This window comes from Nicotiana sylvestris, chromosome 4 (genome assembly GCF_000393655.2).
Source record: "Nicotiana sylvestris chromosome 4, ASM39365v2, whole genome shotgun sequence".
Lineage (NCBI taxonomy): Eukaryota > Viridiplantae > Streptophyta > Magnoliopsida > Solanales > Solanaceae > Nicotiana > Nicotiana sylvestris.
Genome location: NC_091060.1, coordinates 122,531,206 through 122,551,349, shown reverse-complemented (window position 1 = coordinate 122,551,349; position 20,144 = coordinate 122,531,206). Strand labels below are relative to the sequence as shown.

Below are 20,144 nucleotides of genomic sequence, written 5' to 3'. Positions count from 1 at the left end.
CCCTAATAATAATTAAAATTAAAATGATAATAAAAAGAATTCCATTTTGACTTGCTATTTTATATAAAATAAAAAAAAATATTTGAGATATTCGGTTATTTTAAGTATATCATCAACTGGCTATACTTAATGATGGTGTCAAGTTAAATTACAATGCTTAGAACTATAATTAATTAAAAAAATCTTGTTATTATTGTGGTAAAATAATTATTGACAACATTTATGTATTCTTAATCTTACTAAAAAATAGGAGTATCATACCTTCCTACTCAAATGGTGTTCTTAATTCTTTGGAAATGTAAGAAATACTTGGAGAAAGGGTTAGTAATGCAAAATCTAAAACCCAAAGGATCTGATGGTAATTAACCCATTTCTGGGATGCGTCGGCTTGTAAGTGAATTTTACTGGATGCCCAAAAGGGAACTGACGAAGTAAGAAGTTTCGCTTTCCAAATCATTAGTTAAATAATCTTACATTTTAAACTTTCCAATTTGATTCTTCTTCATTTTCTATCTTTCTTTCGACATCAATCAATTTATATATAGCACCAACGAAACAAACAAGTTTCTCACTCTTTCAGCTGACGCCTTGGTTTTGATTCATTCATCTTCTTTTCACTCTATTCTTCATTTTCCAAATATTCATTTCTTGAAACTTTTTCCCATAAAATCTGCTCCTTTTCTGAAATCAATCACTTTGTTGCAATCTTTTTAGTGAATTGCTATTTGGGTTTTTTCTAGATTTTGAAAAAAGGGGGTGAATCAAAAAGTTTATTATTGATATTTTCTTGGATTTGGGTCTGGTTGTGAGAAGTTTGTAGTGGGTCTTGGCCAAAATTGAGTCTTTTAATAATCTAAGCATTTGATTTGTTGGATTTTCTTGGAATTTTTGACCTCATGATTGTTCTTTGAAGTGGGGATTATATTTGATCGTTGTGAGAGATTGATTTAGAGAGATGGCTGCAAAAGAGTTAATTGAGATCAAATTCAGGCTTGCTGATGGCAGTGATATTGGACCCAACAAGTATATGCCTAACACCAGAGTTGATACTCTTAAAGAAAAGATTATTGCACAGTGGCCCAAAGGTTGTAAATTTTCTTTAACTTTACTCATTATGTGAATTCAAAGCAGCTTGATTCAATTGAAGAATAAATAGTACTTTTTTAAAAATTAAATCCAGCTCCTTTTCTTTGGGTGCATAATTTGTTTGCTTGTTGGATATTTTGTTGTTTGAGTTAGCAATTTGAAATTTAGTGCTTCCATTTCAGAGTGAACATATTTTGTTCTATTGACAATAAGCAGTTTCTTGTCCTTATATTTTCTTGCTTTTATTCTATCTTGGACCAAGGGGGAAAGTTAGTGGTATGAATTACTTTGTGATTTTTTGAAATAGTCGGAGTTGATTGTTATATTGACTGGAGTTTTTGTCTCATGAAACTGTCCGTTTAAGGAAAGTTAAACCTTGTATTTTGGATCATAAGTGAAAGATTCTAAACAAGGGATATATGGAGTGGGACCATGGATTTTCTTTCGATTTACCATTTCTTTTGCTAAGAGAATGAATATACCTGATCACTCTTTATGTTCCGTCTTTTCATCCTTTGTGCCACCACGATCTTCTTATTGAATTTAGCTTGGAAAGTCAATGTTTCATGGACAAATAATACGCCATTACAGACCTGCTGCATATCCATTAAGGAAAAAGTAACGCACGTATGAGACCTCTATCCTTATATTGATCTTGAATATTTATAGCAGAGGCAAAGTCAATGTTTCATGGACAAATAATACGCCATTACAGACCTGCTGCATATCCATTAAGGAAAAAGTAACGCACGTATGAGACCTCTATCCTTATATTGATCTTGAATATTTATAGCAGAGGCAATTGTCCCACGGTTATTATATTGATCATCAGTTTATTCTGTTTTTGGTAATCTTACATACTTCTACCCCTTAGTTGCGTATTCTTGACTATTATTGGTTGAGTACATCTCCTGATTGTTTTGAGATATCCCTTCATTCCATGTGCCATTTTTATGTGAATATTCGTAACCTGTTTAATTCAGTTATAATTAATTCTGCAAGATTCTGGTGTCTGCCTTAATGTTTTGATATTTGTCACATCTGTTACACAAGAATGTGAAGTTTAATCAGTGGCAACTATAGTTGAATTATTGAAAGGAAATCTCTTTTAATTCACAACATTGATAAATAAGTTTACAATACATTAGGATTCTTACTTGTGGACTTCACCACCTCTTTTGCAAGAGTAGTTAGCTTCATTTTAGCAAATCTAACCTTCCGCTCATCAGACAAGTCATACCAGTCAAAATATTCCTCCATAGCTGATAGCCAATCAGCAAATATAGTTGGATTGAGCTTTCCATCAAAATCTGGTAAGTCCATTTTGACCTTCTTTCTGATGTTCCCCGTAGTACCTTGATTTTCATTGAGGGGTCTGTTTAGTAAAGGTCGACTCGATGGTGGTTGAGGCATCTGCAGAGGCCTTTTTGCCACAACTCTTTTTTCAGTTGGATTAGTTGGTGGGTCAAAATGTTGAGCATCTTCTCCGGCCTCTGGTCTTTCATGTGAAACAATTTGGACAGATTCCTTTTTTCCGTTCACTGATAAATCAGTTGGCGGCTTCGAGTTCTGCAACTCAAGCGCTCTCACATTATTTGACATGATGCCGACCCCTCAAATACCAAACAAAGAGAGTAGGTTCTTTTGGCCTGGATATGAACTGACAACGAGAGGGATGATAATATGGACAACAGTATACGCAGGGAAATTGAGGTTTTCCAACTTAGAAGCTGAGCAAAGATGCAGAAATGAATGAGAGAGAGAGAGAGAGATTAAATATGTTTCTGAAATATTGTGTTTTCTCCAACTTGAGAGTTAACATGCATTTTATAAGAACAATTACTTGGGCATCAAGCAAGGATGAAAGCAGGGAAGCAATTGTTTGTCAAACTTGCTTCCTCAGACTCCATAGACTTGCTGTCCAAGTTTTGACTATTGAAGCATTTAAAATACACACACATCATACTATATTTAAGCATGAAGATCAAAAGTTGAATGTGAAAGACTAAAATAATCCTAGAATATTGTTGGACTTTTATGTCCTTAAGATTTATATATTAATATTTAATAATACCTTCAATATTAATAAAAAACTATATAAGCTATAAAAGTTAGTTTAGTAACATTAAATTTGCTTTGTCAAAAAATTTATTAAGGTTCATGTATCTAAATTTCTTCACTTTACAAAGTTAAGCTCTTTAACTTCCCACGCGTATAATACTCCCTCCGTTTACTTTTACTTGTCCACTATACTAAAAATATATTTTCACTTTTACTTGACCAAGAGAAAAATACTCTTTTTTTTTTTTTACCATTATCATTAACTACTCATTCCCCAAATCAATTCCCAAGATTTTTGAAAATGCTATCATTATTATGGGTAAAAGTGTAAAATATATACGCGTGCAACGCACGTGCCTAGGAACTAGTAATACTGAAATACCTAGAAGACACTATAGACCTCTTACGGGATATACTTACGAGTAGGAGTAAGGGAAAAAAGCCAACCACACCCCTCTCACTGCACGGCTTTCTGCGTCTCACTGGTGAACCTTAGAACTTATGCACCAAAGTCACAAGTGGCGTACCCACTTTAAGTACATATATGCATACTACCTGCTAAGAAAATGAACTTAAACAACTTTAAGGTCTTAAGCTTTGCTATGACAATATTAGCTCTAGAATTTGGATTCGTCTTGTCATTTCCAGATCTTCTCTATCAGTATTTGCATTACGTGTTTGCCAATAATTGCAGATTGATGGAAGTTGAGGGATATCCTTCCGGTATCCCACCTTTTTTTTTAAATCCAAATGAGAAGTGTTTTACTTCTGTTATTTTAACTAAACCACAGGGCTCCGAATCTCCAATAACAATAAGGTGGAACATTACCATTTGTTCATCTGTTACTGTTATGCCTTAGTTTTAAGACCTGTCTCAAAAAGCTACAAAAGGAGCACATAATATGATGACGGGTGTTTTTTCCTTCTCCCTTTTTTTTTATAGCAACATATTCCGTGCTTTTTAATCAGTTGCTCGAATGTTTTGTTTTATAAGAAACTTGAATCTGCAATCACAAATGTGCTGCTCTTAATTTAACTGCTTGTTTAGTCAGCTAGGATCCTCTTTGCTAACAGAAGATCTCAATTTGGCAGATAAAGATTATGGGCCAAAGACAATAAATGATGTGAAGCTTATTAATGCTGGAAGGATACTTGAGAACAATAAGACACTAGGTGAATCCAGACTTCCAGTTGCTGAAGTACCAGGAGGTGTCATCACTATGCATGTCGTTGTACGCCCTCCTATGAATGAAAAAAGCAGTGGTAAGTTACACTTTTTGTAATTATCAATACTCAGGTCAAGGTGACTGTATCAGATAGATGCTTTAATTGTATCATGTACTCGTTTGTGAAGTAGACGAATATAGTAGGACTGCCGTCACTAATCGCCTGTAGCTCGTGTCCCATTGAGGATACTCATAACAAAAGCATCAACTAGTATAACTGCCCAGATTGTCTTATCCTGTTTTTGACATTCCTTTGTCAAAATCTTTAGCTGTAACAGCTCAATCACATTTCCTGTTTTTTTCACATTCCTTAATCCAAATCTATTTTTGTTTCACTTGCAATAGAAGATATAAAATCATGATGCGCAAAGCAAATCCTATCTGAAAGTATCAAAAAGCTATTGACTAACAGTACTGCTATATATTTATTTACATCATAAAGAAGATAATACTCCCTCCCTCGTAATTTACTTGGCCCTTTTCCTTTGTCCGTCCCAAAAGATGACACTTTTTTAGAACTAGTTAATTTAACACTCATTTTTCCGTTGACATAGCTTGTTGCAAGTTCTGTTGGATACAGTAACAATTTGTTTGGCACGACAGTACTTCTGGTTTTCTTTGAATATTCTATGTCAAAAATCATAATTTCTTTATTAACCTCCGTGTCCTAAAGAATTGGGACAGAGAGTAAGTATTAGGTGATAAATTCTTTTAGCTTGTCTACGTGCTGAGGATGACAGCATTCAACTTCTCAACCTTGATTCACTTACAACCTCCCGCCGGGGGTTGGGGGGGTCCTCGGACTTCAGCGAAACCAGTTAACTAAATTGTCAATACACTTGGGGGTCATTCCCACGCGCAACCTGCATGAAGCTTTTTGAAAAGTACTTGAGAGCTTCTTGACTTGCATGGATTTGTTTTCCTGGTTTTATATTTCACATGTTTAGGAGAAAAATCTGTTCATTGTCTATGATCCATTTGTTTTTCAGCCTTCTTATGATTCTTTTTACACCCCCCCCCCCCCCAAAATCATACTGAATAAATTGTTTATGCATTTGTCACAGATAAACTGCAGGACGATTCCCTGAAGAAAGGTGGCTGTGGATGCACAATCTTGTGATCCATTTGACCAGATAACAAGAATTACTCCAGTTTAATAATATTCCATAGGTCATGGATTTTTCAGTAGCGGGACTTTTGGATGCTTTAAGAAGTATCTTGAACGTTACTGGAATCCAAGAAGATATGAAATGACAAAATTCGAAGATCAAATATCATTGAAGCTCTTTGTTTTTACCTTTTTTCCTTCTCTTTTCATTGTATTACCTTTAGATTTCAGCTTGGAAATCTAGAAGGCAAAAAGGGATTGGTGCCATTGCTGTGTAGGAACTTCTGAAAGGATGTAAAAGTTTTACTTTCTTTTTCAGGTTGGGGTGGGGGGCAAACTTGTTACAAGAAGCACAAAAGAACTGTTGAAAATCATAGATGGTTTGATTTCATTTGATTCCACATTCAGGCATTTGTACCTTGTTACGCTATTTCTTCTGTTATCGAATCTCCATTGTCTATGGCATCAAATCGACTATGTCAATATATTGCTTGGAAAAACATGGAAAATGGAGATTCATATAGCCTATTCCAACTTGTTTGGAACTGACATAGTTGTTATTTCCATGTAGGATATGATTTAAAAACATGGACAGTGAAAATTCATATAGCCGACTCTAACATGTTTGGAACTGAGATGTAGTTATTGCTATTTCCACATATGGTCGTTACCTTATCACTAATAATTACGCCACACCCTTAGGTGTTAAAACTTAAAACCAAACTGGCCTTATGCTAACTGTTAGCTCTAGTAACAAGATGCAAGTCAAATTCCAGCTTACATTACCATGTGTAAGATGTATCACACGGAGTTACCCACATTGGATGGGAAATCTTCACAATTATAGACAAAGCAGCTCAGTATGACAAATTTTGATGCCTCTTAAAGTAGAAGCAGCAGTGCTAATTACAGGATAATCTAATTTCTATACATAATATTACAGCCAAATACAGGTAAAAATGGGAAATGAGGCTATAATATATGAGATATCTGGATCTACACTTAACTTAGAAGGGTGACAAAATTTAACAGCCACATTTTAACATTTACATAGAAGCAAGGCAGCTTGCGGGATTGGTTCCTCAATATTTGGAGCTTATCTTGGCAAGCCAGTCCATAAAACTGAACCAACTTATAGCGCTAACATGAGACATGTTGGCATCCACTCACAGAGAGCTTATGAAGAAATGGATTCAAAGAGTGGCTATGATGGACTGTCTACTATGGACGATGAGGAACGATTTAGCTGCACAAGCTTCGTCTTAGATGATCTGACATTCTTGAGAGTCATCTTCAGTTTTTGTCTCTCGCCTTCAACCTCCGCAAACTGGAGGCTTAGCTGGGAGTATCGATCGTGCATCTCCCTAAGTTCATTCTCCATAGCTACATGCTTTTCTTTAATTTCCAACATTTCCTTGATCAACTCGTTAATGTCTCTGAAGCTTTTGAAGATTGCTTCGTCATCACTATGTTGTTTCAGAAACGAACTGAAGCATAGATAAACAGCAAACGGTCACTTCTATTGTAATTTATTCTAAGGATCAAATATCATCACATAGAGCACTGAAATCCAAGAAAACAGAACATTTTCATTGTAACAACAATAACGGCAAAACACTTCAAAAGAGTTACATCTCCAGTAGGCTTTCAAGTGAAACACATAAAACGGATGATTTGGCAGCTTTGGATGCTGCTCATTGCCATGCAAGCAGATTAAGAAAATAACTATGTTTAGTGTCTTAGTAGATAGACCTAGGAAATGCTTCAAGGAATTGCTGTAGAACATGATTTACAGATTTTATATATGCAGTTCAACATATGGATTATTGGAACTTCATTAGTAATTCTCAGTCCTATTTAGAAACTATGGAAGAAGTCTTCAGACAGCCATAATCTGATGTTAGCATAGAATTGCAGCAATGGATCTATCATAAATAGTAATCACAAGTGTTAGCACTGCAAGAATCAATTTAGCAACATGCAAAATTAAGCAGGGTAAAGTTGTCTCCGTGTGACCTATAAGTCACGGGTTCGAGGCCTGGAAGCAGCCACTAATGCTGGTATTAGAGTAAGACACCTCTTTGGGTGCGGCCCTTCCCCCGACCCTGCCTAAAATTAAGCAGGGAACACCGTGGCAGTTGTTATTTATTACGTTGATTGAGCAATGTGAAATCACGAATGGAAAGATGTACTAAAAAATTGAGTAAAAGAATGGCAGAATGAAGTATCTGCTAGGGCTAATTAAGCAGGCAATGATGAAAGTAATTGCAACATCCTACCTCTGGAACATACTAGACTTATTTTTTGCTTTCAATGCTTCAGCAAGCTCAATTTCCAGCGCAAGTACCCTCTCTAGTGCATTACCAGTGCTAGCTATATCCTTGAATGTTGGGAACATGCTTCGGAGCTCTTCATTTGCCTTCCAGATTAAAAATCACGATAAACAGTGATCAGAGGCACAATGAAATATTCAACTATAATATATACAAGTTAAATTCTTCTTTTTTAGCCGTAAAAAAGGTCATTTTCATTGAAATCAGCACTAAGGTGCTATAATATTTTACATCTAAATGGCAAAAAGCAAAAGGTGTAGTTCCTTCTTAACTATAATATATACAAGTCACTTCAGTATACCTTGTGTAATTGCACGAGTTCGCTCTGAAAAACTTCCAAACCTGGATCAGAATGTTGATCCTCAGGAATGAGAGAGTTTTCACGTTTCATCCTTTCCAACTGCACCGCAAGTAAAAGAAAAAAAAAATTCTATTGGCACCACCAAGTATAATTTATAATCTGATTGTTGCCATCCCAGTTGGATCAATAAATTTGTAAGTTACAAAGAATACCTCTTCGTGTAAATGTTCCATGCTAGACCTCAAATTCCTGCTTCCAAACAGTTCATTGCTGAAATCTAAATGCCTTCCATTGCTTGGTGGCGAGTAACCTTCAACAGCTGTTAATGCAGCATCCTGGTAAAAGATGGAAAAAGAAAAAGCACTTCAAAAATCAAAGGATTCTATGGGATGAAATGCAAGAGCAGGGATTTACAGAATTAGATTGATTTAACCACTGAAGTCATTCAACTAGGAAAGTGTAGATTCACTAGATTAAAACTAGAAATCCTATAGGCATATAACTCGTCGGCCCACCAACATATACACCTAAACTCAAATATTAAACTATAAGGTCTTTCATCTTTCTTTCCTTCTTTAAATTTGTTTACAATTTTTACATGTCTTGGATAGATGGGCTATGTGACTTTCATCCATATGGAAGAAAAGTGTAATGCACATAGTTTAACAGAATCTCTTTATTTTATGTACCGCTGCCTTGCTATAACTCTTCCTATTCCTTCCAAGTACCCTAGGTCCTAGCTAGCATTGATCATATCTTAATACCTTTTATTCCTTGACATGTTGGTTATGCTTTTATGCCTTGCAAAATCCTAGACGGTTTTCCAGCAAAGTTGAGGATAAGTCTCACATGCTTGGATAGCTGTTGAAGACTGCAAAAATCTATAAAATCATGGATGCTAGCTTGCAAATGCAAAGGAAACGATGGCTGTTTCTTCCTGTTCTTCGTTTCGTACATAGATAAAATGTAAATGAAATAAAAACATTTGAAAACTAACACTGGCTTTTTTACAGACTCACGCACACGACAAGGTGGGTTGGTGGGTTTATTTACTATATACTTGGTGGGTGTAGATAGCATAGGTATGTTTATTACCACATTTGTTGTGTGAACCCTGTAGCTTTCTGCTTTATGTAGCCCAAAAGAGCGTAAATAAATAAGATTTTCAGGAAAACATTCCACATCAACTACATACTTATCTTTTTTCAAAAGAAAAAAATTTCTCAAAAGAAAAAAAGAACATTCTGTATCAACTACCACATCAGTTCTGGTTCTTATCAGAGAGCTTACTGGAGTGAGTAGAAGTTTCACTGGTGAGCTTGATTCTTCACTTCTACCATTCATAAATAAGGTTGTTTCCTTGACATTCTGGACATCAGATGAATCTCCTTGAGGCGTGGCATCCGGAGAAGGATTTACATTTGACTCATTAGGTGCAAGCTCAACTTTGTCCATCTGGCCATTTTCTCTCGTTGATACAATAGAAGATGTGACATTCTCCAGCTGCTCCATAGTCAAAGTAAGTTCAGCTGCAATTCTGGAGTTCTCTCTCACACGTTCTTGCAAAGATATTTCGAGTTTGTCTTTTTCCTCCTTGCAACACTCTAGACTTAGCAACGCACACTCCAATTCTGCCTTTATTCTGTCATGATCTTTGACTATTTCACGCTTGTCAGAAAGCACAGACTGTAATTCGGATTCCAACGCCAAGATTTTGAGAGCTAGGTCTTCATTCTTCTTCAAGTGCAAAGCTTCAGATCGCTTCCTGCTTTCAATTTCATCTAATGCATCCTGTAACTTCAAAAGCATATCTTCTCCATGCTTTTTGGAGATGGAAACTTGTTGTCTCAACTCTTGGAATTTTGATTCATATTGCTCTTTAATAAAGACTATTCGCAGCGACTCTTGCACAGCAACTGGTGGCCCTTCAGATTCTCTTTTCTCGCGAGCCCGGAGACATTCTGCATCAGCCTTATCCTTGAGCTCCTTCAAATGGATGGATAAATTTTTGAATTCTTCCGTCTTCAGGGCCTGCTCAGAGAGCTTGTGACTTAGCTCTTTACACTTGTGGGTAAGCTCATTACACTGTAACTGTAAGGTGACCATTTCATCTCTGTTGTTCTCCTGTAAAATCGCGTAGGGGTGCAGTTCATCTAATTTGCCTTGGAGCACAATCACCTTGATCTCCAGTTCCTCCTTGGAGAGTAACAAACGATTAATTTCTTCTTCGGCATTTGCCAGCATGTACTTCAACTTCTCCACTTCTCGAACATGATAATTATTAGTCTCGAGGAGAGAATCCTCCAACATTGCCATCTCCTTCTTGTATTCCTCAAGCTTCACTGTGCTAACATTCTTGGCATCTGAAAGATCATTACTTTGAGCAATAGAAGCTTCAAAATCAGATCTAACAGCACAAAGAGTTCTTAGCAACTCCTTGTTTTCTTGAATCGAACAAGCCTCACTTGCAAGGCATTGATTCAACTTGGTCTGTAAATCATCGCATCTCCTCTGAAGCTCGGCAATGGACCCATCTGATGATTTAAGCTGCCGCACAAGCTCCAGATCCAGTGTTTCACAGTGGCTCATGGCAACTGTGAACTTAACATCAGAAACAATGGCATACTCTTGTATTTCTAGCATATGCCTTTTAAGATCAGAAACATTGGAAAGCTCTTCCTGAAGTTTTTCCATTTGCCCATTACGCTGCTGCAAAAGATGGTCAAGTCTAGATTTCTCCAGTCTTAACTCTGATGCAAGCTGCCTGAAATGCACCAGCTCGGCATTTTGCTTTCCCAAATCCAGTAACCTGTCATTTTTCTCGTTCAGTTGAGAGGTAAGATCTCGCACTGAGCCCTCTAAACCAGAAACACGTGACAAATCTTCCTGAAGCTTTGACACATGCTCATTATGCTGCTGCACAAGTTGGTCAAGTCTGCATTTATCCACTTCTAAGTCTGCTGCAAGCTGCCTGAAATGCACCAACTCAGCATTTTGCTTTTCCAAATCCAGTAACCTGTCATTCTTCTCGTTCAATTGAGAAGTGAGATCTCGCACTGAGCCCTCTAATCCGGAAAAACATGACAAATCTTCATGAAGCTTTGCCACATGCTCATCACGCTGCTGCACAAGTTGGTCAAGTCTACATTTCTCCACTTCTAAATCTGCTGCCAGCTGCCTTAGATTCACCAGTTCAGCAATTTGCTTTTCCAAATCCACTAACCTGTCATTCTTCTCATTCAGTTGAGAAGTAAGATCTTGAACTGAGCTCTTTAAACCAGAAACACAGGACAACTCTTCCTGAAGCTTTGCCACCTTCTCATCACGCTGCTGCACAAGTTGGTCAAGTCTACACTTCTCCAATTCTAAATCTGCTGCCAGCTGCCTGAGATTCACCAGTTCAGCATTTTCCTTTTCCAAATCCAGTAACCTGTCATTCTTCTCATTCAGTTGAGAAGTAAGTTCTTGAACTGACACCTCTAAACCAGAAACACAGGACAACTCTTCCTGAAGCTTTGCCGCATGCTCCTCACACTGCTGCAGAAGCTGATCAAGTCTAGATTTTTCCACTTCTAAATCTGATGCCAGCTGCCGGAAATGCACCAGCTCAGCATTTTGCTTTTCCAAATCCAGTAGCCTGTCATCCTTCTCATTCAATTGGGAGGCAAGATCTCTCACAGAGCTCCTTAGACCAGAAACACAGGATAACTCTTCCTGAAGCTTTGCTGCATGCTCATCATGCTGCTGCAAAAGATGGCTAAGTCTACATTTCTCAACCTCTAACTCCGATGCCAGTTGCCTGAACTGCACCAGTTCAGCAATTTGCTTTTCCAAATCCAGTAACCTGTCATCCTTCTCGTTCAACAGCAAGCTAAGATTTTGTACTGAACCCTCTAGTTTATCCTTAAGACCTCTCTCGAGTTGCAATTCATCTTGCAGACTTCTCAAATTGTCTTTCAGATGACTAACTTCTGAAGTGAGCTTGGCAAATTCCTCAGCCTTGTCGTGTAGAGAGGTCATGAGATCCTCCTTCTCTTGTCTTAGTTCACAAATGGTTAACTCATTTTGCTCAAGCTCGTCAGCTACAGAGTCCAAGCCCAAGATCTCTTGAGCAATATGCCCATTCTTCGATACTACATTTTGTAACTCGACTTCAAAGGCAGCAAGATCAACCAGAAGCTCTCTGTTCTGTTGTGCATAATTTTCTTCAACTTCAGAGGTAAGGTGAAGTTTATTGGTCACAGATTCAAGCTCAACCTGAAGTTTCTCCACAAGGGCAGTTGATACATCAAATTTATCTACAATCCTCTGTATATCATTTTTAAACTTTTGCCTCATGGCAATTATTTCTGATCTACTAGCAGACAAGGATACCTCAGCAACTAATTTTTCACTTTCTAGATTTTGCTTCTCCTGCATAAGATGAAGAATCTTGCTACACGTGCTATGCTGAACCTCTTCCAGTTGCATGGTGAGACCTCTTATATCCCTGAACTCCAACTCACGGCAAGAGGAATTGCATAGAAGAGATAGTTCCTTCTCATAAGATACCAATATACCAGCCAACTTACCCTGCACAAAGCTAATATCTTCATGAAGATTTTCATTTGAGGAAGCCAAGTCCTCTGATTTGGCTCTGACAGTTAGCAAATCATCCTTCAGAAGTGAAATCTCATCTTGAAGCCTCCTGCTTTTCAACGTTTCCTGTTTCAATGAAGTGGAGAGTGCTTTATTTTCTTCTGCAGAAGCTTCATATCTTCTCTGAGTTGCTGTGTGTTGCACCATGATTGCTTCCCGTTCGATAACCTTCTCAGTGAGGAGACAGTTTGCCTTTGAAAGATTCACGAGTTCAGCTTCCAAAGATTGATTCTGCAGAGAAAGATCGCTGCATTTGAGGAAGCAACTTGCTTTCTCCTCATGCAAACTGTGAACATCTTCCAAAGCAGCCTGTAATCTTACCACCAACTGCTCCTTGCAGAGATTCAAAGCCTTCAACTGCTGAGCAAGTTCACCCATATCTTTCTTCATCATTCCAGCATTAGCATTTGCTTCAATCACAGTTTCAAGTAAAACCCTTGAGAATACGTCCAAGTGCAAGTTAACTGAATGCATTTCACCAAGTTCTTCTTCAACCTTCTTGTAAAGCTCCTCCTGCAAGCAGAGTGATCTTTTCAAGTCATCAGTAAGGACATCTCCACTGAGTGTTAGTTTCCTTGCACTTACATGTTGATCCTGAATTGGCAACTGCTCTGTATTATCATATTCTTCTAAATTCTGAACAACATCTGAATATCCAAGGAATTGTGGTTGCGAAGGTTCTGGAATTGCTTGCTTGATGAGGTTCTCATTAGTCTCAAACATGGACACCACCTGTGAGGAAAGAAGCTCCAAATCCTTTTGCAGCTTATCTACTGCAATAGAATAATTCAAGCGGGCTCTTTTCAGAGCTGCTTCTGAAGTAGAAGCTCTTCTCTCGAGCTCCTTATTAAGTGTATCCAAATCACGTCTCTCATCAGCAAGCTGTAAAATACGTTGACTCATATCTTGTCGCATTAATTCCACTTCAGCTTTGCTACTTGAGATGGTATAAAGGCATGTCGAATGCTCATTCCTTAGACCCTGCAACTCTGCCAGCATTTGCTTCTGATTTTCCTCGAGTTCTTGAACAAGGGCTTCGTAGTAACACTCCATCTGATCCATTTTTCTCAGCAGATTTTCCCTTTCAACCTTTGCGTCATCCAATTCTCTTACCAGATCAAAAATTTTGGCTTTCATTGCATCAATAGCAACTGTGGAATCAGTTCCTTGAGTAACCAGTGGGGGTATGCCAATATGATGAAGCAAATTCTCTGGTGTACAAAGATCCAATTCCAACCCAAGCCCTGACAATGGCTGTTCAATATTGGGTAAATCTCTCACTGCAGTCTCCTTTATATCCACTGATGCTACTTTATTTAGCAATAACATCTCATCTCTTGCTCCTTGTTTAACCTCCTGTAGAATTTGAAGCAACGCCTCCAATTCCGAATGAAGAAACTTGTAGTCTCTTTCATAGAATCCAAGACAAACTTTATTTTGAAGTTCTTTGATTCTATCTTCAACCACTGAAATTCCTTTCATCCATCTTACCTGTATATCTTGAACTAAGCCAGAATCAGCAACACCACTTTCACCGCCACGATTTTGACAGCTTGATTTCAAAGCTCTTAGTCTTTCAATACAATCTTTGAAATTTAAACATTTTGATTTAAGGACAGAAACCTCTTTTGCCAACTCCACACTAGAGGATATCTCAGCAGTAAGTAGCTGAGAAAACTTTTCTGTTTCAGAACCCAATTTATTAGCTTGACTTTGAAGAGTGCTTACCTCAAGTTTAAGCTCAAAAACTGATGATTCTGCCAATTCCAGGCTTGCTCTAAGTCTATTATTCTCCTCATAAGCAATTGCCAGTTCATTATCCACTGAGCAGTCTGACACCCATCCATGAACCGAACTACTACTCTGTGCTGTTGCTTGATTATCAGATTTATTACCTTTCTCCGACAGCTGGCCTTGACTATCAGTTTCATGTGCACTTGATGAATCATGCTTTTCGGCATATAGACTCTCTGAAGTATTGGAAGAACCATCAAATCCCGTTGTCAAGTCAGTACATTCCTCGTTTAGTTCCACTTCCTCCTCAACAGAAGAGAGTTCTTTAGCCTCTGGTCTGAATCTGACCCTTGAACTAACCTACGCCAGAGCAAATGGAACCAGAATCAGGATATGAAAAAGCAGATCAAGAAATTTGCAAACTGAACGAAGAGAAAACCAAGGAAATCAAGTAACTTGAATGACCACAAATTTTGTTCTATTTTTCTACAACATTTGTTCAAATTGCAAAATTGGCACGGTCAACTAATAGGTTAAATGAAGCTGGTGGTAGCAACCAGTAATGCGTACTCCATATTTAGGAGTTCGGCACCCTTGTACAGTAATTCATGGCAACGATCTAGGGCAAGGAAACAAGAAAGAACATATAGGAAGTCACAGAAGCTGATTTGACCGACTGCAGTGCATTGGGAATTAACATTTTGGTGATTCAGAAACCTTCATAACATTTATATTATCAAAGACTCAAATCAAATTTTCACGTTGAGCTGATGGTAGTACCTATTTTAAAACTAGAACTGAGACTCTAGATCACTAAATGAAGTACAAAGGGAGAATTAAAAGTAATCAGACCTTATCAATGTGATCATGTCCAGTCTCTCCGGAAAATAGGACTTTCCCAGTACCAGAGTCATCATGCTTGTTATCATATCCTGACTGCAAACCTCTCTCCCTATGTTCCCTTTGCTGCTCAAATTCTCTGCAAGCAAATGCACCTTCTGTCACTTGCTCATAAGAAAAATCATACCACTTAGATGTTAAGATGTGCTACCTGAATCCCGTTTTAGAGGTTAGCAACTGAACTGTGACCTGGAGATATAACATGCAATTAAACAACAAATTAAACAGAAGTGATAAAAACAGATAACAAAATACTTATAAATGAGTAAATATAAATTCAGAACTGACATTGACAGAGAAAAGTAAACATTAAATAGAATTGTGAGGGGCAAGAATCGACTGGTAGATCAGATATCATACATTTGTGCTGATATAATATTATCCTAATCTTGCCCCCAGGGCCTAGCTCAAGTGGCAAAGGGTGGTGGATTTGTGTCTTAGGTCACAGGTTCAAGCCCCCACCACCATGCAAAGCAAAGCCTGGTATTTAAGTAGAGAAGGGTAGAGGGGCGGGCCCATTATCCACCGAGTTTCGAAGGCTGCGGTTGGTCCAAAGGATCGGCCCCAGACGGATTTCTCGGTCGTCAAAAAGAAAAAAAATATTATTCTAATCCTAGAAAATTTAATATAACTGCAGCTGCATTAGTGACCTTGGTTTTGTCTAAGAGCAGTTCTGGAATTCTAGAAGATGGGAAATGGTGAAAACAAAAAAGGATGTCAGTGCAACTACAAAAAATTAAGAGTGATTATTAATTCAGGTATTAAACATGCCAATTGAGAATAACTTTCTTCCATCAACCAAGAACAATTTATTATAGCACATCATTATGACTTAAAACACAACATCTAGACATATGCTGAAGGTGGTCAAGTAGAAGTGCCAGGAATAGCAATATTTGCCTCACATGTAATATTGTTCCTGCATTGCATCCTTGAAGAGGCAAAGCAACATCAGAAGGCTTCGATGCTTCAGCATAATCAGCAAGATTAATTGTTGCCTCGCCCAGGATACTAGATCGTGAAGAACCCTGAGAGTATTATCAGATTCAATGAGAAAACTATTAAAAGCATCAAAGAGGAAAATTAATCCACTCAGATAGTACAAAAAGACAAGTTTAAAGTAAAGCAATGTAGAAGCTAACAAAAAACAAAATTCTACCATGGCAACCACAAGTTTGTATAGCTTCTCATCCAATTGTTTGCTTTTGACATCTTGAAGAAGCCTTGTCGTTTCATAAATTGGATCACCCCATTTGCATGTTCCATTTCTTACAGCGGCTTTGGTCGTCTTTGCAATTGTTTTTCCAGAGTCCGCAGGGATAAAAGATATGAATAACTTGTCCCATCCAGTTTGTGGTATCTGTAACACCAAAAAGGCGAGCATTAGTCAATGCTTGCTCCATGGTAATGTATACCGGAGATTGGCTACTTCTGGTTTTAACCAAATCCATCACCATAAGTACAACACAGCACAGTGAACTTTGCATCAACTAATTGGTTTTTCGCAATGGTTACAATTTTCTTTATACGTGTTAAACATAAAATATTTTTCTAGCACATGCTTTTGTACCACTGACTAGGTAACTAATACTTCACTAAAAAGGTAATGATTGGGAGGACTTTGAAAATTCTGCATTAGCACAAGATTAGGCCAAAGTTATACATAGTGTAGAATGCCAGAGCAATCATGTTATTATTGCTATAATCCTAAGAAATTGGCAAAAGCCAAGGAGTTACATGTTGCAGGATGTATCTCTATCTTGTATTTAGGCATTATTGACCTTTGATTTCATATTGTCTTTAGCAAGCATTTAACTGCCAGAAGGACTAAAAGCAAACTACTTCTCAGCTACTGAAACAATGATCACATTCTATAAAAATGTGCATCTGGCCACCAGAAATTGCTAATTTTTGAAATAAAAAGAGTTCAATCTTACGTGAGTAGCATTAAATTGAAGCCGAAAGACCACTTTCACTTTATTCTTTTCAAGCTTCCACTTAGTGCTCCTCGACATTGTTGCATATCCAATCTAGCATCAGCTACAAACCATGATTTCCCCTCAGATCCAGGCAATATCAATCTCAGTTCCACTGAACAATTCATGAGAAGTAGTAGAGATGTCAGAAACGAAAGCAAAATCAATAATTCACCAAAAGAAGATACAAGAATTATTCATAAACCAATTGTACCTTGAAATGGCTTCTGAGCATATGATACTCCTTATTATAAACTAAATATTACAGTCTAGCTTCTACTCCCATAGTTTCTATTGGAATCGAGAAGCCATGACATATGAAAAACTCGACATAAGTTCTCACATTAAACCAAGCTACCTACTTAAAGCCACAAATTACACATTCATGCTACAAAAAGTAAGGCATAGTAAAGGCAACGAAGTCAAAAGCACGTGAACATTTGCCGTTATCGCACAGCTCAGGCACGGCCTACGGGGAGGTAAAATTTTAGGCAGGGAAGAAGCTAAAGTTAAAATTTAGGCTGAGAATGTGCTGATCATCTTAATTATAACAGGTTTCCAATATAATTAACTATAAGACACTAGCATTGATCCAAACAAGCAGTCAATTAAAAACTAAAGAGGTCTCAACTAAAGAAGAAATTCCACAAAAATAAAAATTGGATCTTGAAATTTGCAATTGGAATGCAGAAAGCCAAGTACATTTAGCTCAAGATTGAGCTAAACCCAGAAATACCTATTCCAGTTTTGCAGAGTGACTTAAAGATCCAGCAAGATTCTTCTGATCCACACCCCTAAATTCAAATAATGTGAATTCAAAAATCCAACTTTAAACCCCAAAAAATGCAACCAAGATATTCCTGGACCCAGGAACAAACAAAACCTTAAAAATTCCCAAAGTAAAAAAGATGAGATCTTTTTCAACAAGAAAAGAAAGAATGAGAAATGGGAATCTATTAGGAAACCTATATTACAGTACACCCCCAGAAGTCCAAGAAAACAGTAAAGTATTACTACTACACAACTATTTTTGTTTTTTCCCCTCAAATAGTGAAAAAAACAATTTTTTTTGTGTTAGTAGATTTCACTGCAGAAACAAACACTTCACAGTTACAGCAGAGAAAACCACACGTCACTTCATGAACAGTAATATTTCAATATTCAAAAGCTCAAACATCACATTCAACAAAAAAAATAAAAAATAATAAAAAAAGAATCTTGAAGAAACAATGGTATTAGATAAGTGTGAAAAGGAGCTAAAGAATTGTGTGTCACCTAATTTTAAGATCTGGGGGGAGCTTAAAATGCAAGGGAAAAAGCACCTTGAGAATCTTTAGAAAGAAGAGAAGGAGGTGACAGAAAAGACAATGGCTGTTGCGTAAAATAGCAGTAAAATATAGGGGTTAAAATTTGAAATATAATGAAAATGAAGGGGTTTTAAGATTAAAGAAAGAGATATCCCGCCAAAGCCTAATCTTCAGTAATTAATTTTGGATTTATTTATCTAATTATAAAGGATTTAGAGGGTGCTATCTTTATTATCTTGGTCTGAAAAATTAAGGTATGTTAAAGTACAAAATTACCCTTCGTTGACCTCTCCTTCAGCACCATCACTCTGGCACTTTTCTTCTTTTTCTTTTTCAGTCTGGCACTAATTGGAGTAGACAGAGAAAAAAATACAAAAAAGAAAGAGACTTCAACATTGACCGGTCATTATCATGTATTTTTATTCACTTTCCATATTTTAAAATCAGTCGAAGCTAGACTATAATAATTGTAATGTGCAATTCTAATTATAAGGAAAGAGATTTTTGTCATATTCTCTTAAACTAGTTTTACGTTATTTGTGATAGATCTTTTCCATTAAATTAAATCTCATTGAAATTGAGGATAACAAATTAAGAATCGTTTTCAAGTTTTAGTAAATAAAAAAACGTGTAAGCTAAATCTGGCTTTAAAATACTATATGGTTATTTTTATCCAATTTCACACGCAACGTGATTTGGTTATTCTAAATTTATTTATAGAAATTACCAAATGTAGTGATGTATTTACTACTTTCATATACATTCCCTTTGAAAAAATATCTTTATTTTCATGATCTTAAGAGTTGGTTTCATACATCATATCCCTTTAATGCAAACGCAATTCAAAATCGAGAGAAGCGTCTTTGCGGAGAAAAATATCTAGCAATAATAGGATAACTAAAACTACCTGAGAATTCCCCCCCCCCCTTATTTTCCTTAATTCTGAAACTAGTATTTTTATTTAATTTTTTGCAATCTAATAACCTTTTTTTATAACGACGTTGATCGGTTCAGCTTGTATGTACCTACACTATTTTCAGGAGCGTATTTGGACTTTTAATTTGATCGGTTTAATATTTAGGTTCTTGCAATTGAACTCATTATGCGTCTTAAATTGTGCGTTAGGAAAAGAATATATATAAATAAATAAAAATTAGTGATATATACACATATATTTCCATACATTATGTCGGAGACTCTGGGTTTAGATGAACTCAATATTTGTGCTCTACATCCGTCACTGACTATTTCACCTAGTACTTGTATAGGTCAAAATTCGATCGAGAAAATTCGGAAAGAGGTGATTATCGTGAGAATTGTAACTTATCATGGGCAGTTTGGCCGAGGCCGGTTAGTGGTTAACAAAAACAAGCCGTTGAGTGGCCCATCAGGGCCGAGGTCAAGCAGCAGGGACAAAAATAACGGCTAGTATGGCTTTGGAACTTTCAAAGGGAATATTCTATTGAATATTCTT

At 37.0% G+C, this 20,144-nt stretch overlaps 3 protein-coding genes across 13 annotated transcripts; 1 reads left to right on the top strand and 2 right to left on the bottom strand.

The window, feature by feature from the left end:
- Nucleotides 1-455: 455 nt before the first annotated feature.
- On the top strand, nt 456-5,882 carry LOC104236771 (membrane-anchored ubiquitin-fold protein 3-like). The gene is made up of 3 exons (XM_009790781.2): nt 456-1,085; nt 4,240-4,410; nt 5,438-5,882. The coding sequence occupies exons 1-3, from the start codon at nt 956-958 to the stop codon at nt 5,491-5,493; spliced, it is 357 nt and encodes a 118-aa protein (XP_009789083.1). The 5' UTR covers nt 456-955; the 3' UTR covers nt 5,494-5,882.
- LOC104236754 (uncharacterized) lies at nt 1,657-2,793 on the bottom strand. 4 transcript variants are annotated; one of them, XM_009790767.2, is made up of 2 exons: nt 2,244-2,793; nt 1,657-1,682 (listed from the first exon to the last, which is right to left on the bottom strand). In XM_009790767.2, exons 1-2 carry the CDS (start codon nt 2,686-2,688, stop codon nt 1,672-1,674), a joined length of 456 nt encoding a protein of 151 aa, XP_009789069.1. In that variant the 5' UTR covers nt 2,689-2,793; the 3' UTR covers nt 1,657-1,671. The 4 variants fall into 4 exon arrangements, with proteins under 4 accessions (XP_009789069.1, XP_009789075.1, XP_009789051.1 ...); XM_009790773.2 differs by having other exon boundaries at nt 1,657-1,679; XM_009790749.2 differs by having other exon boundaries at nt 1,665-2,127.
- Nucleotides 5,883-6,240: 358 nt separating the features above from the next.
- LOC104236779 (uncharacterized) lies at nt 6,241-18,745 on the bottom strand. Of its 8 annotated transcripts, XM_070172220.1 has the most exons (13): nt 18,639-18,732; nt 18,100-18,157; nt 17,578-17,654; nt 17,325-17,478; nt 16,547-16,747; nt 16,293-16,415; nt 15,539-15,576; nt 15,340-15,466; nt 9,406-14,847; nt 8,328-8,450; nt 8,116-8,214; nt 7,761-7,900; nt 6,241-6,968 (listed from the first exon to the last, which is right to left on the bottom strand). In XM_070172220.1, exons 4-13 carry the CDS (start codon nt 17,400-17,402, stop codon nt 6,686-6,688), a joined length of 6,654 nt encoding a protein of 2,217 aa, XP_070028321.1. In that variant the 5' UTR covers nt 17,403-17,478; nt 17,578-17,654; nt 18,100-18,157; nt 18,639-18,732; the 3' UTR covers nt 6,241-6,685. The 8 variants fall into 8 exon arrangements, with proteins under 8 accessions (XP_070028321.1, XP_009789117.1, XP_009789098.1 ...); XM_009790815.2 differs by lacking the exon at nt 18,100-18,157 and having other exon boundaries at nt 18,639-18,733; XM_009790796.2 differs by lacking the exon at nt 17,578-17,654.
- Nucleotides 18,746-20,144: the final 1,399 nt, after the last annotated feature.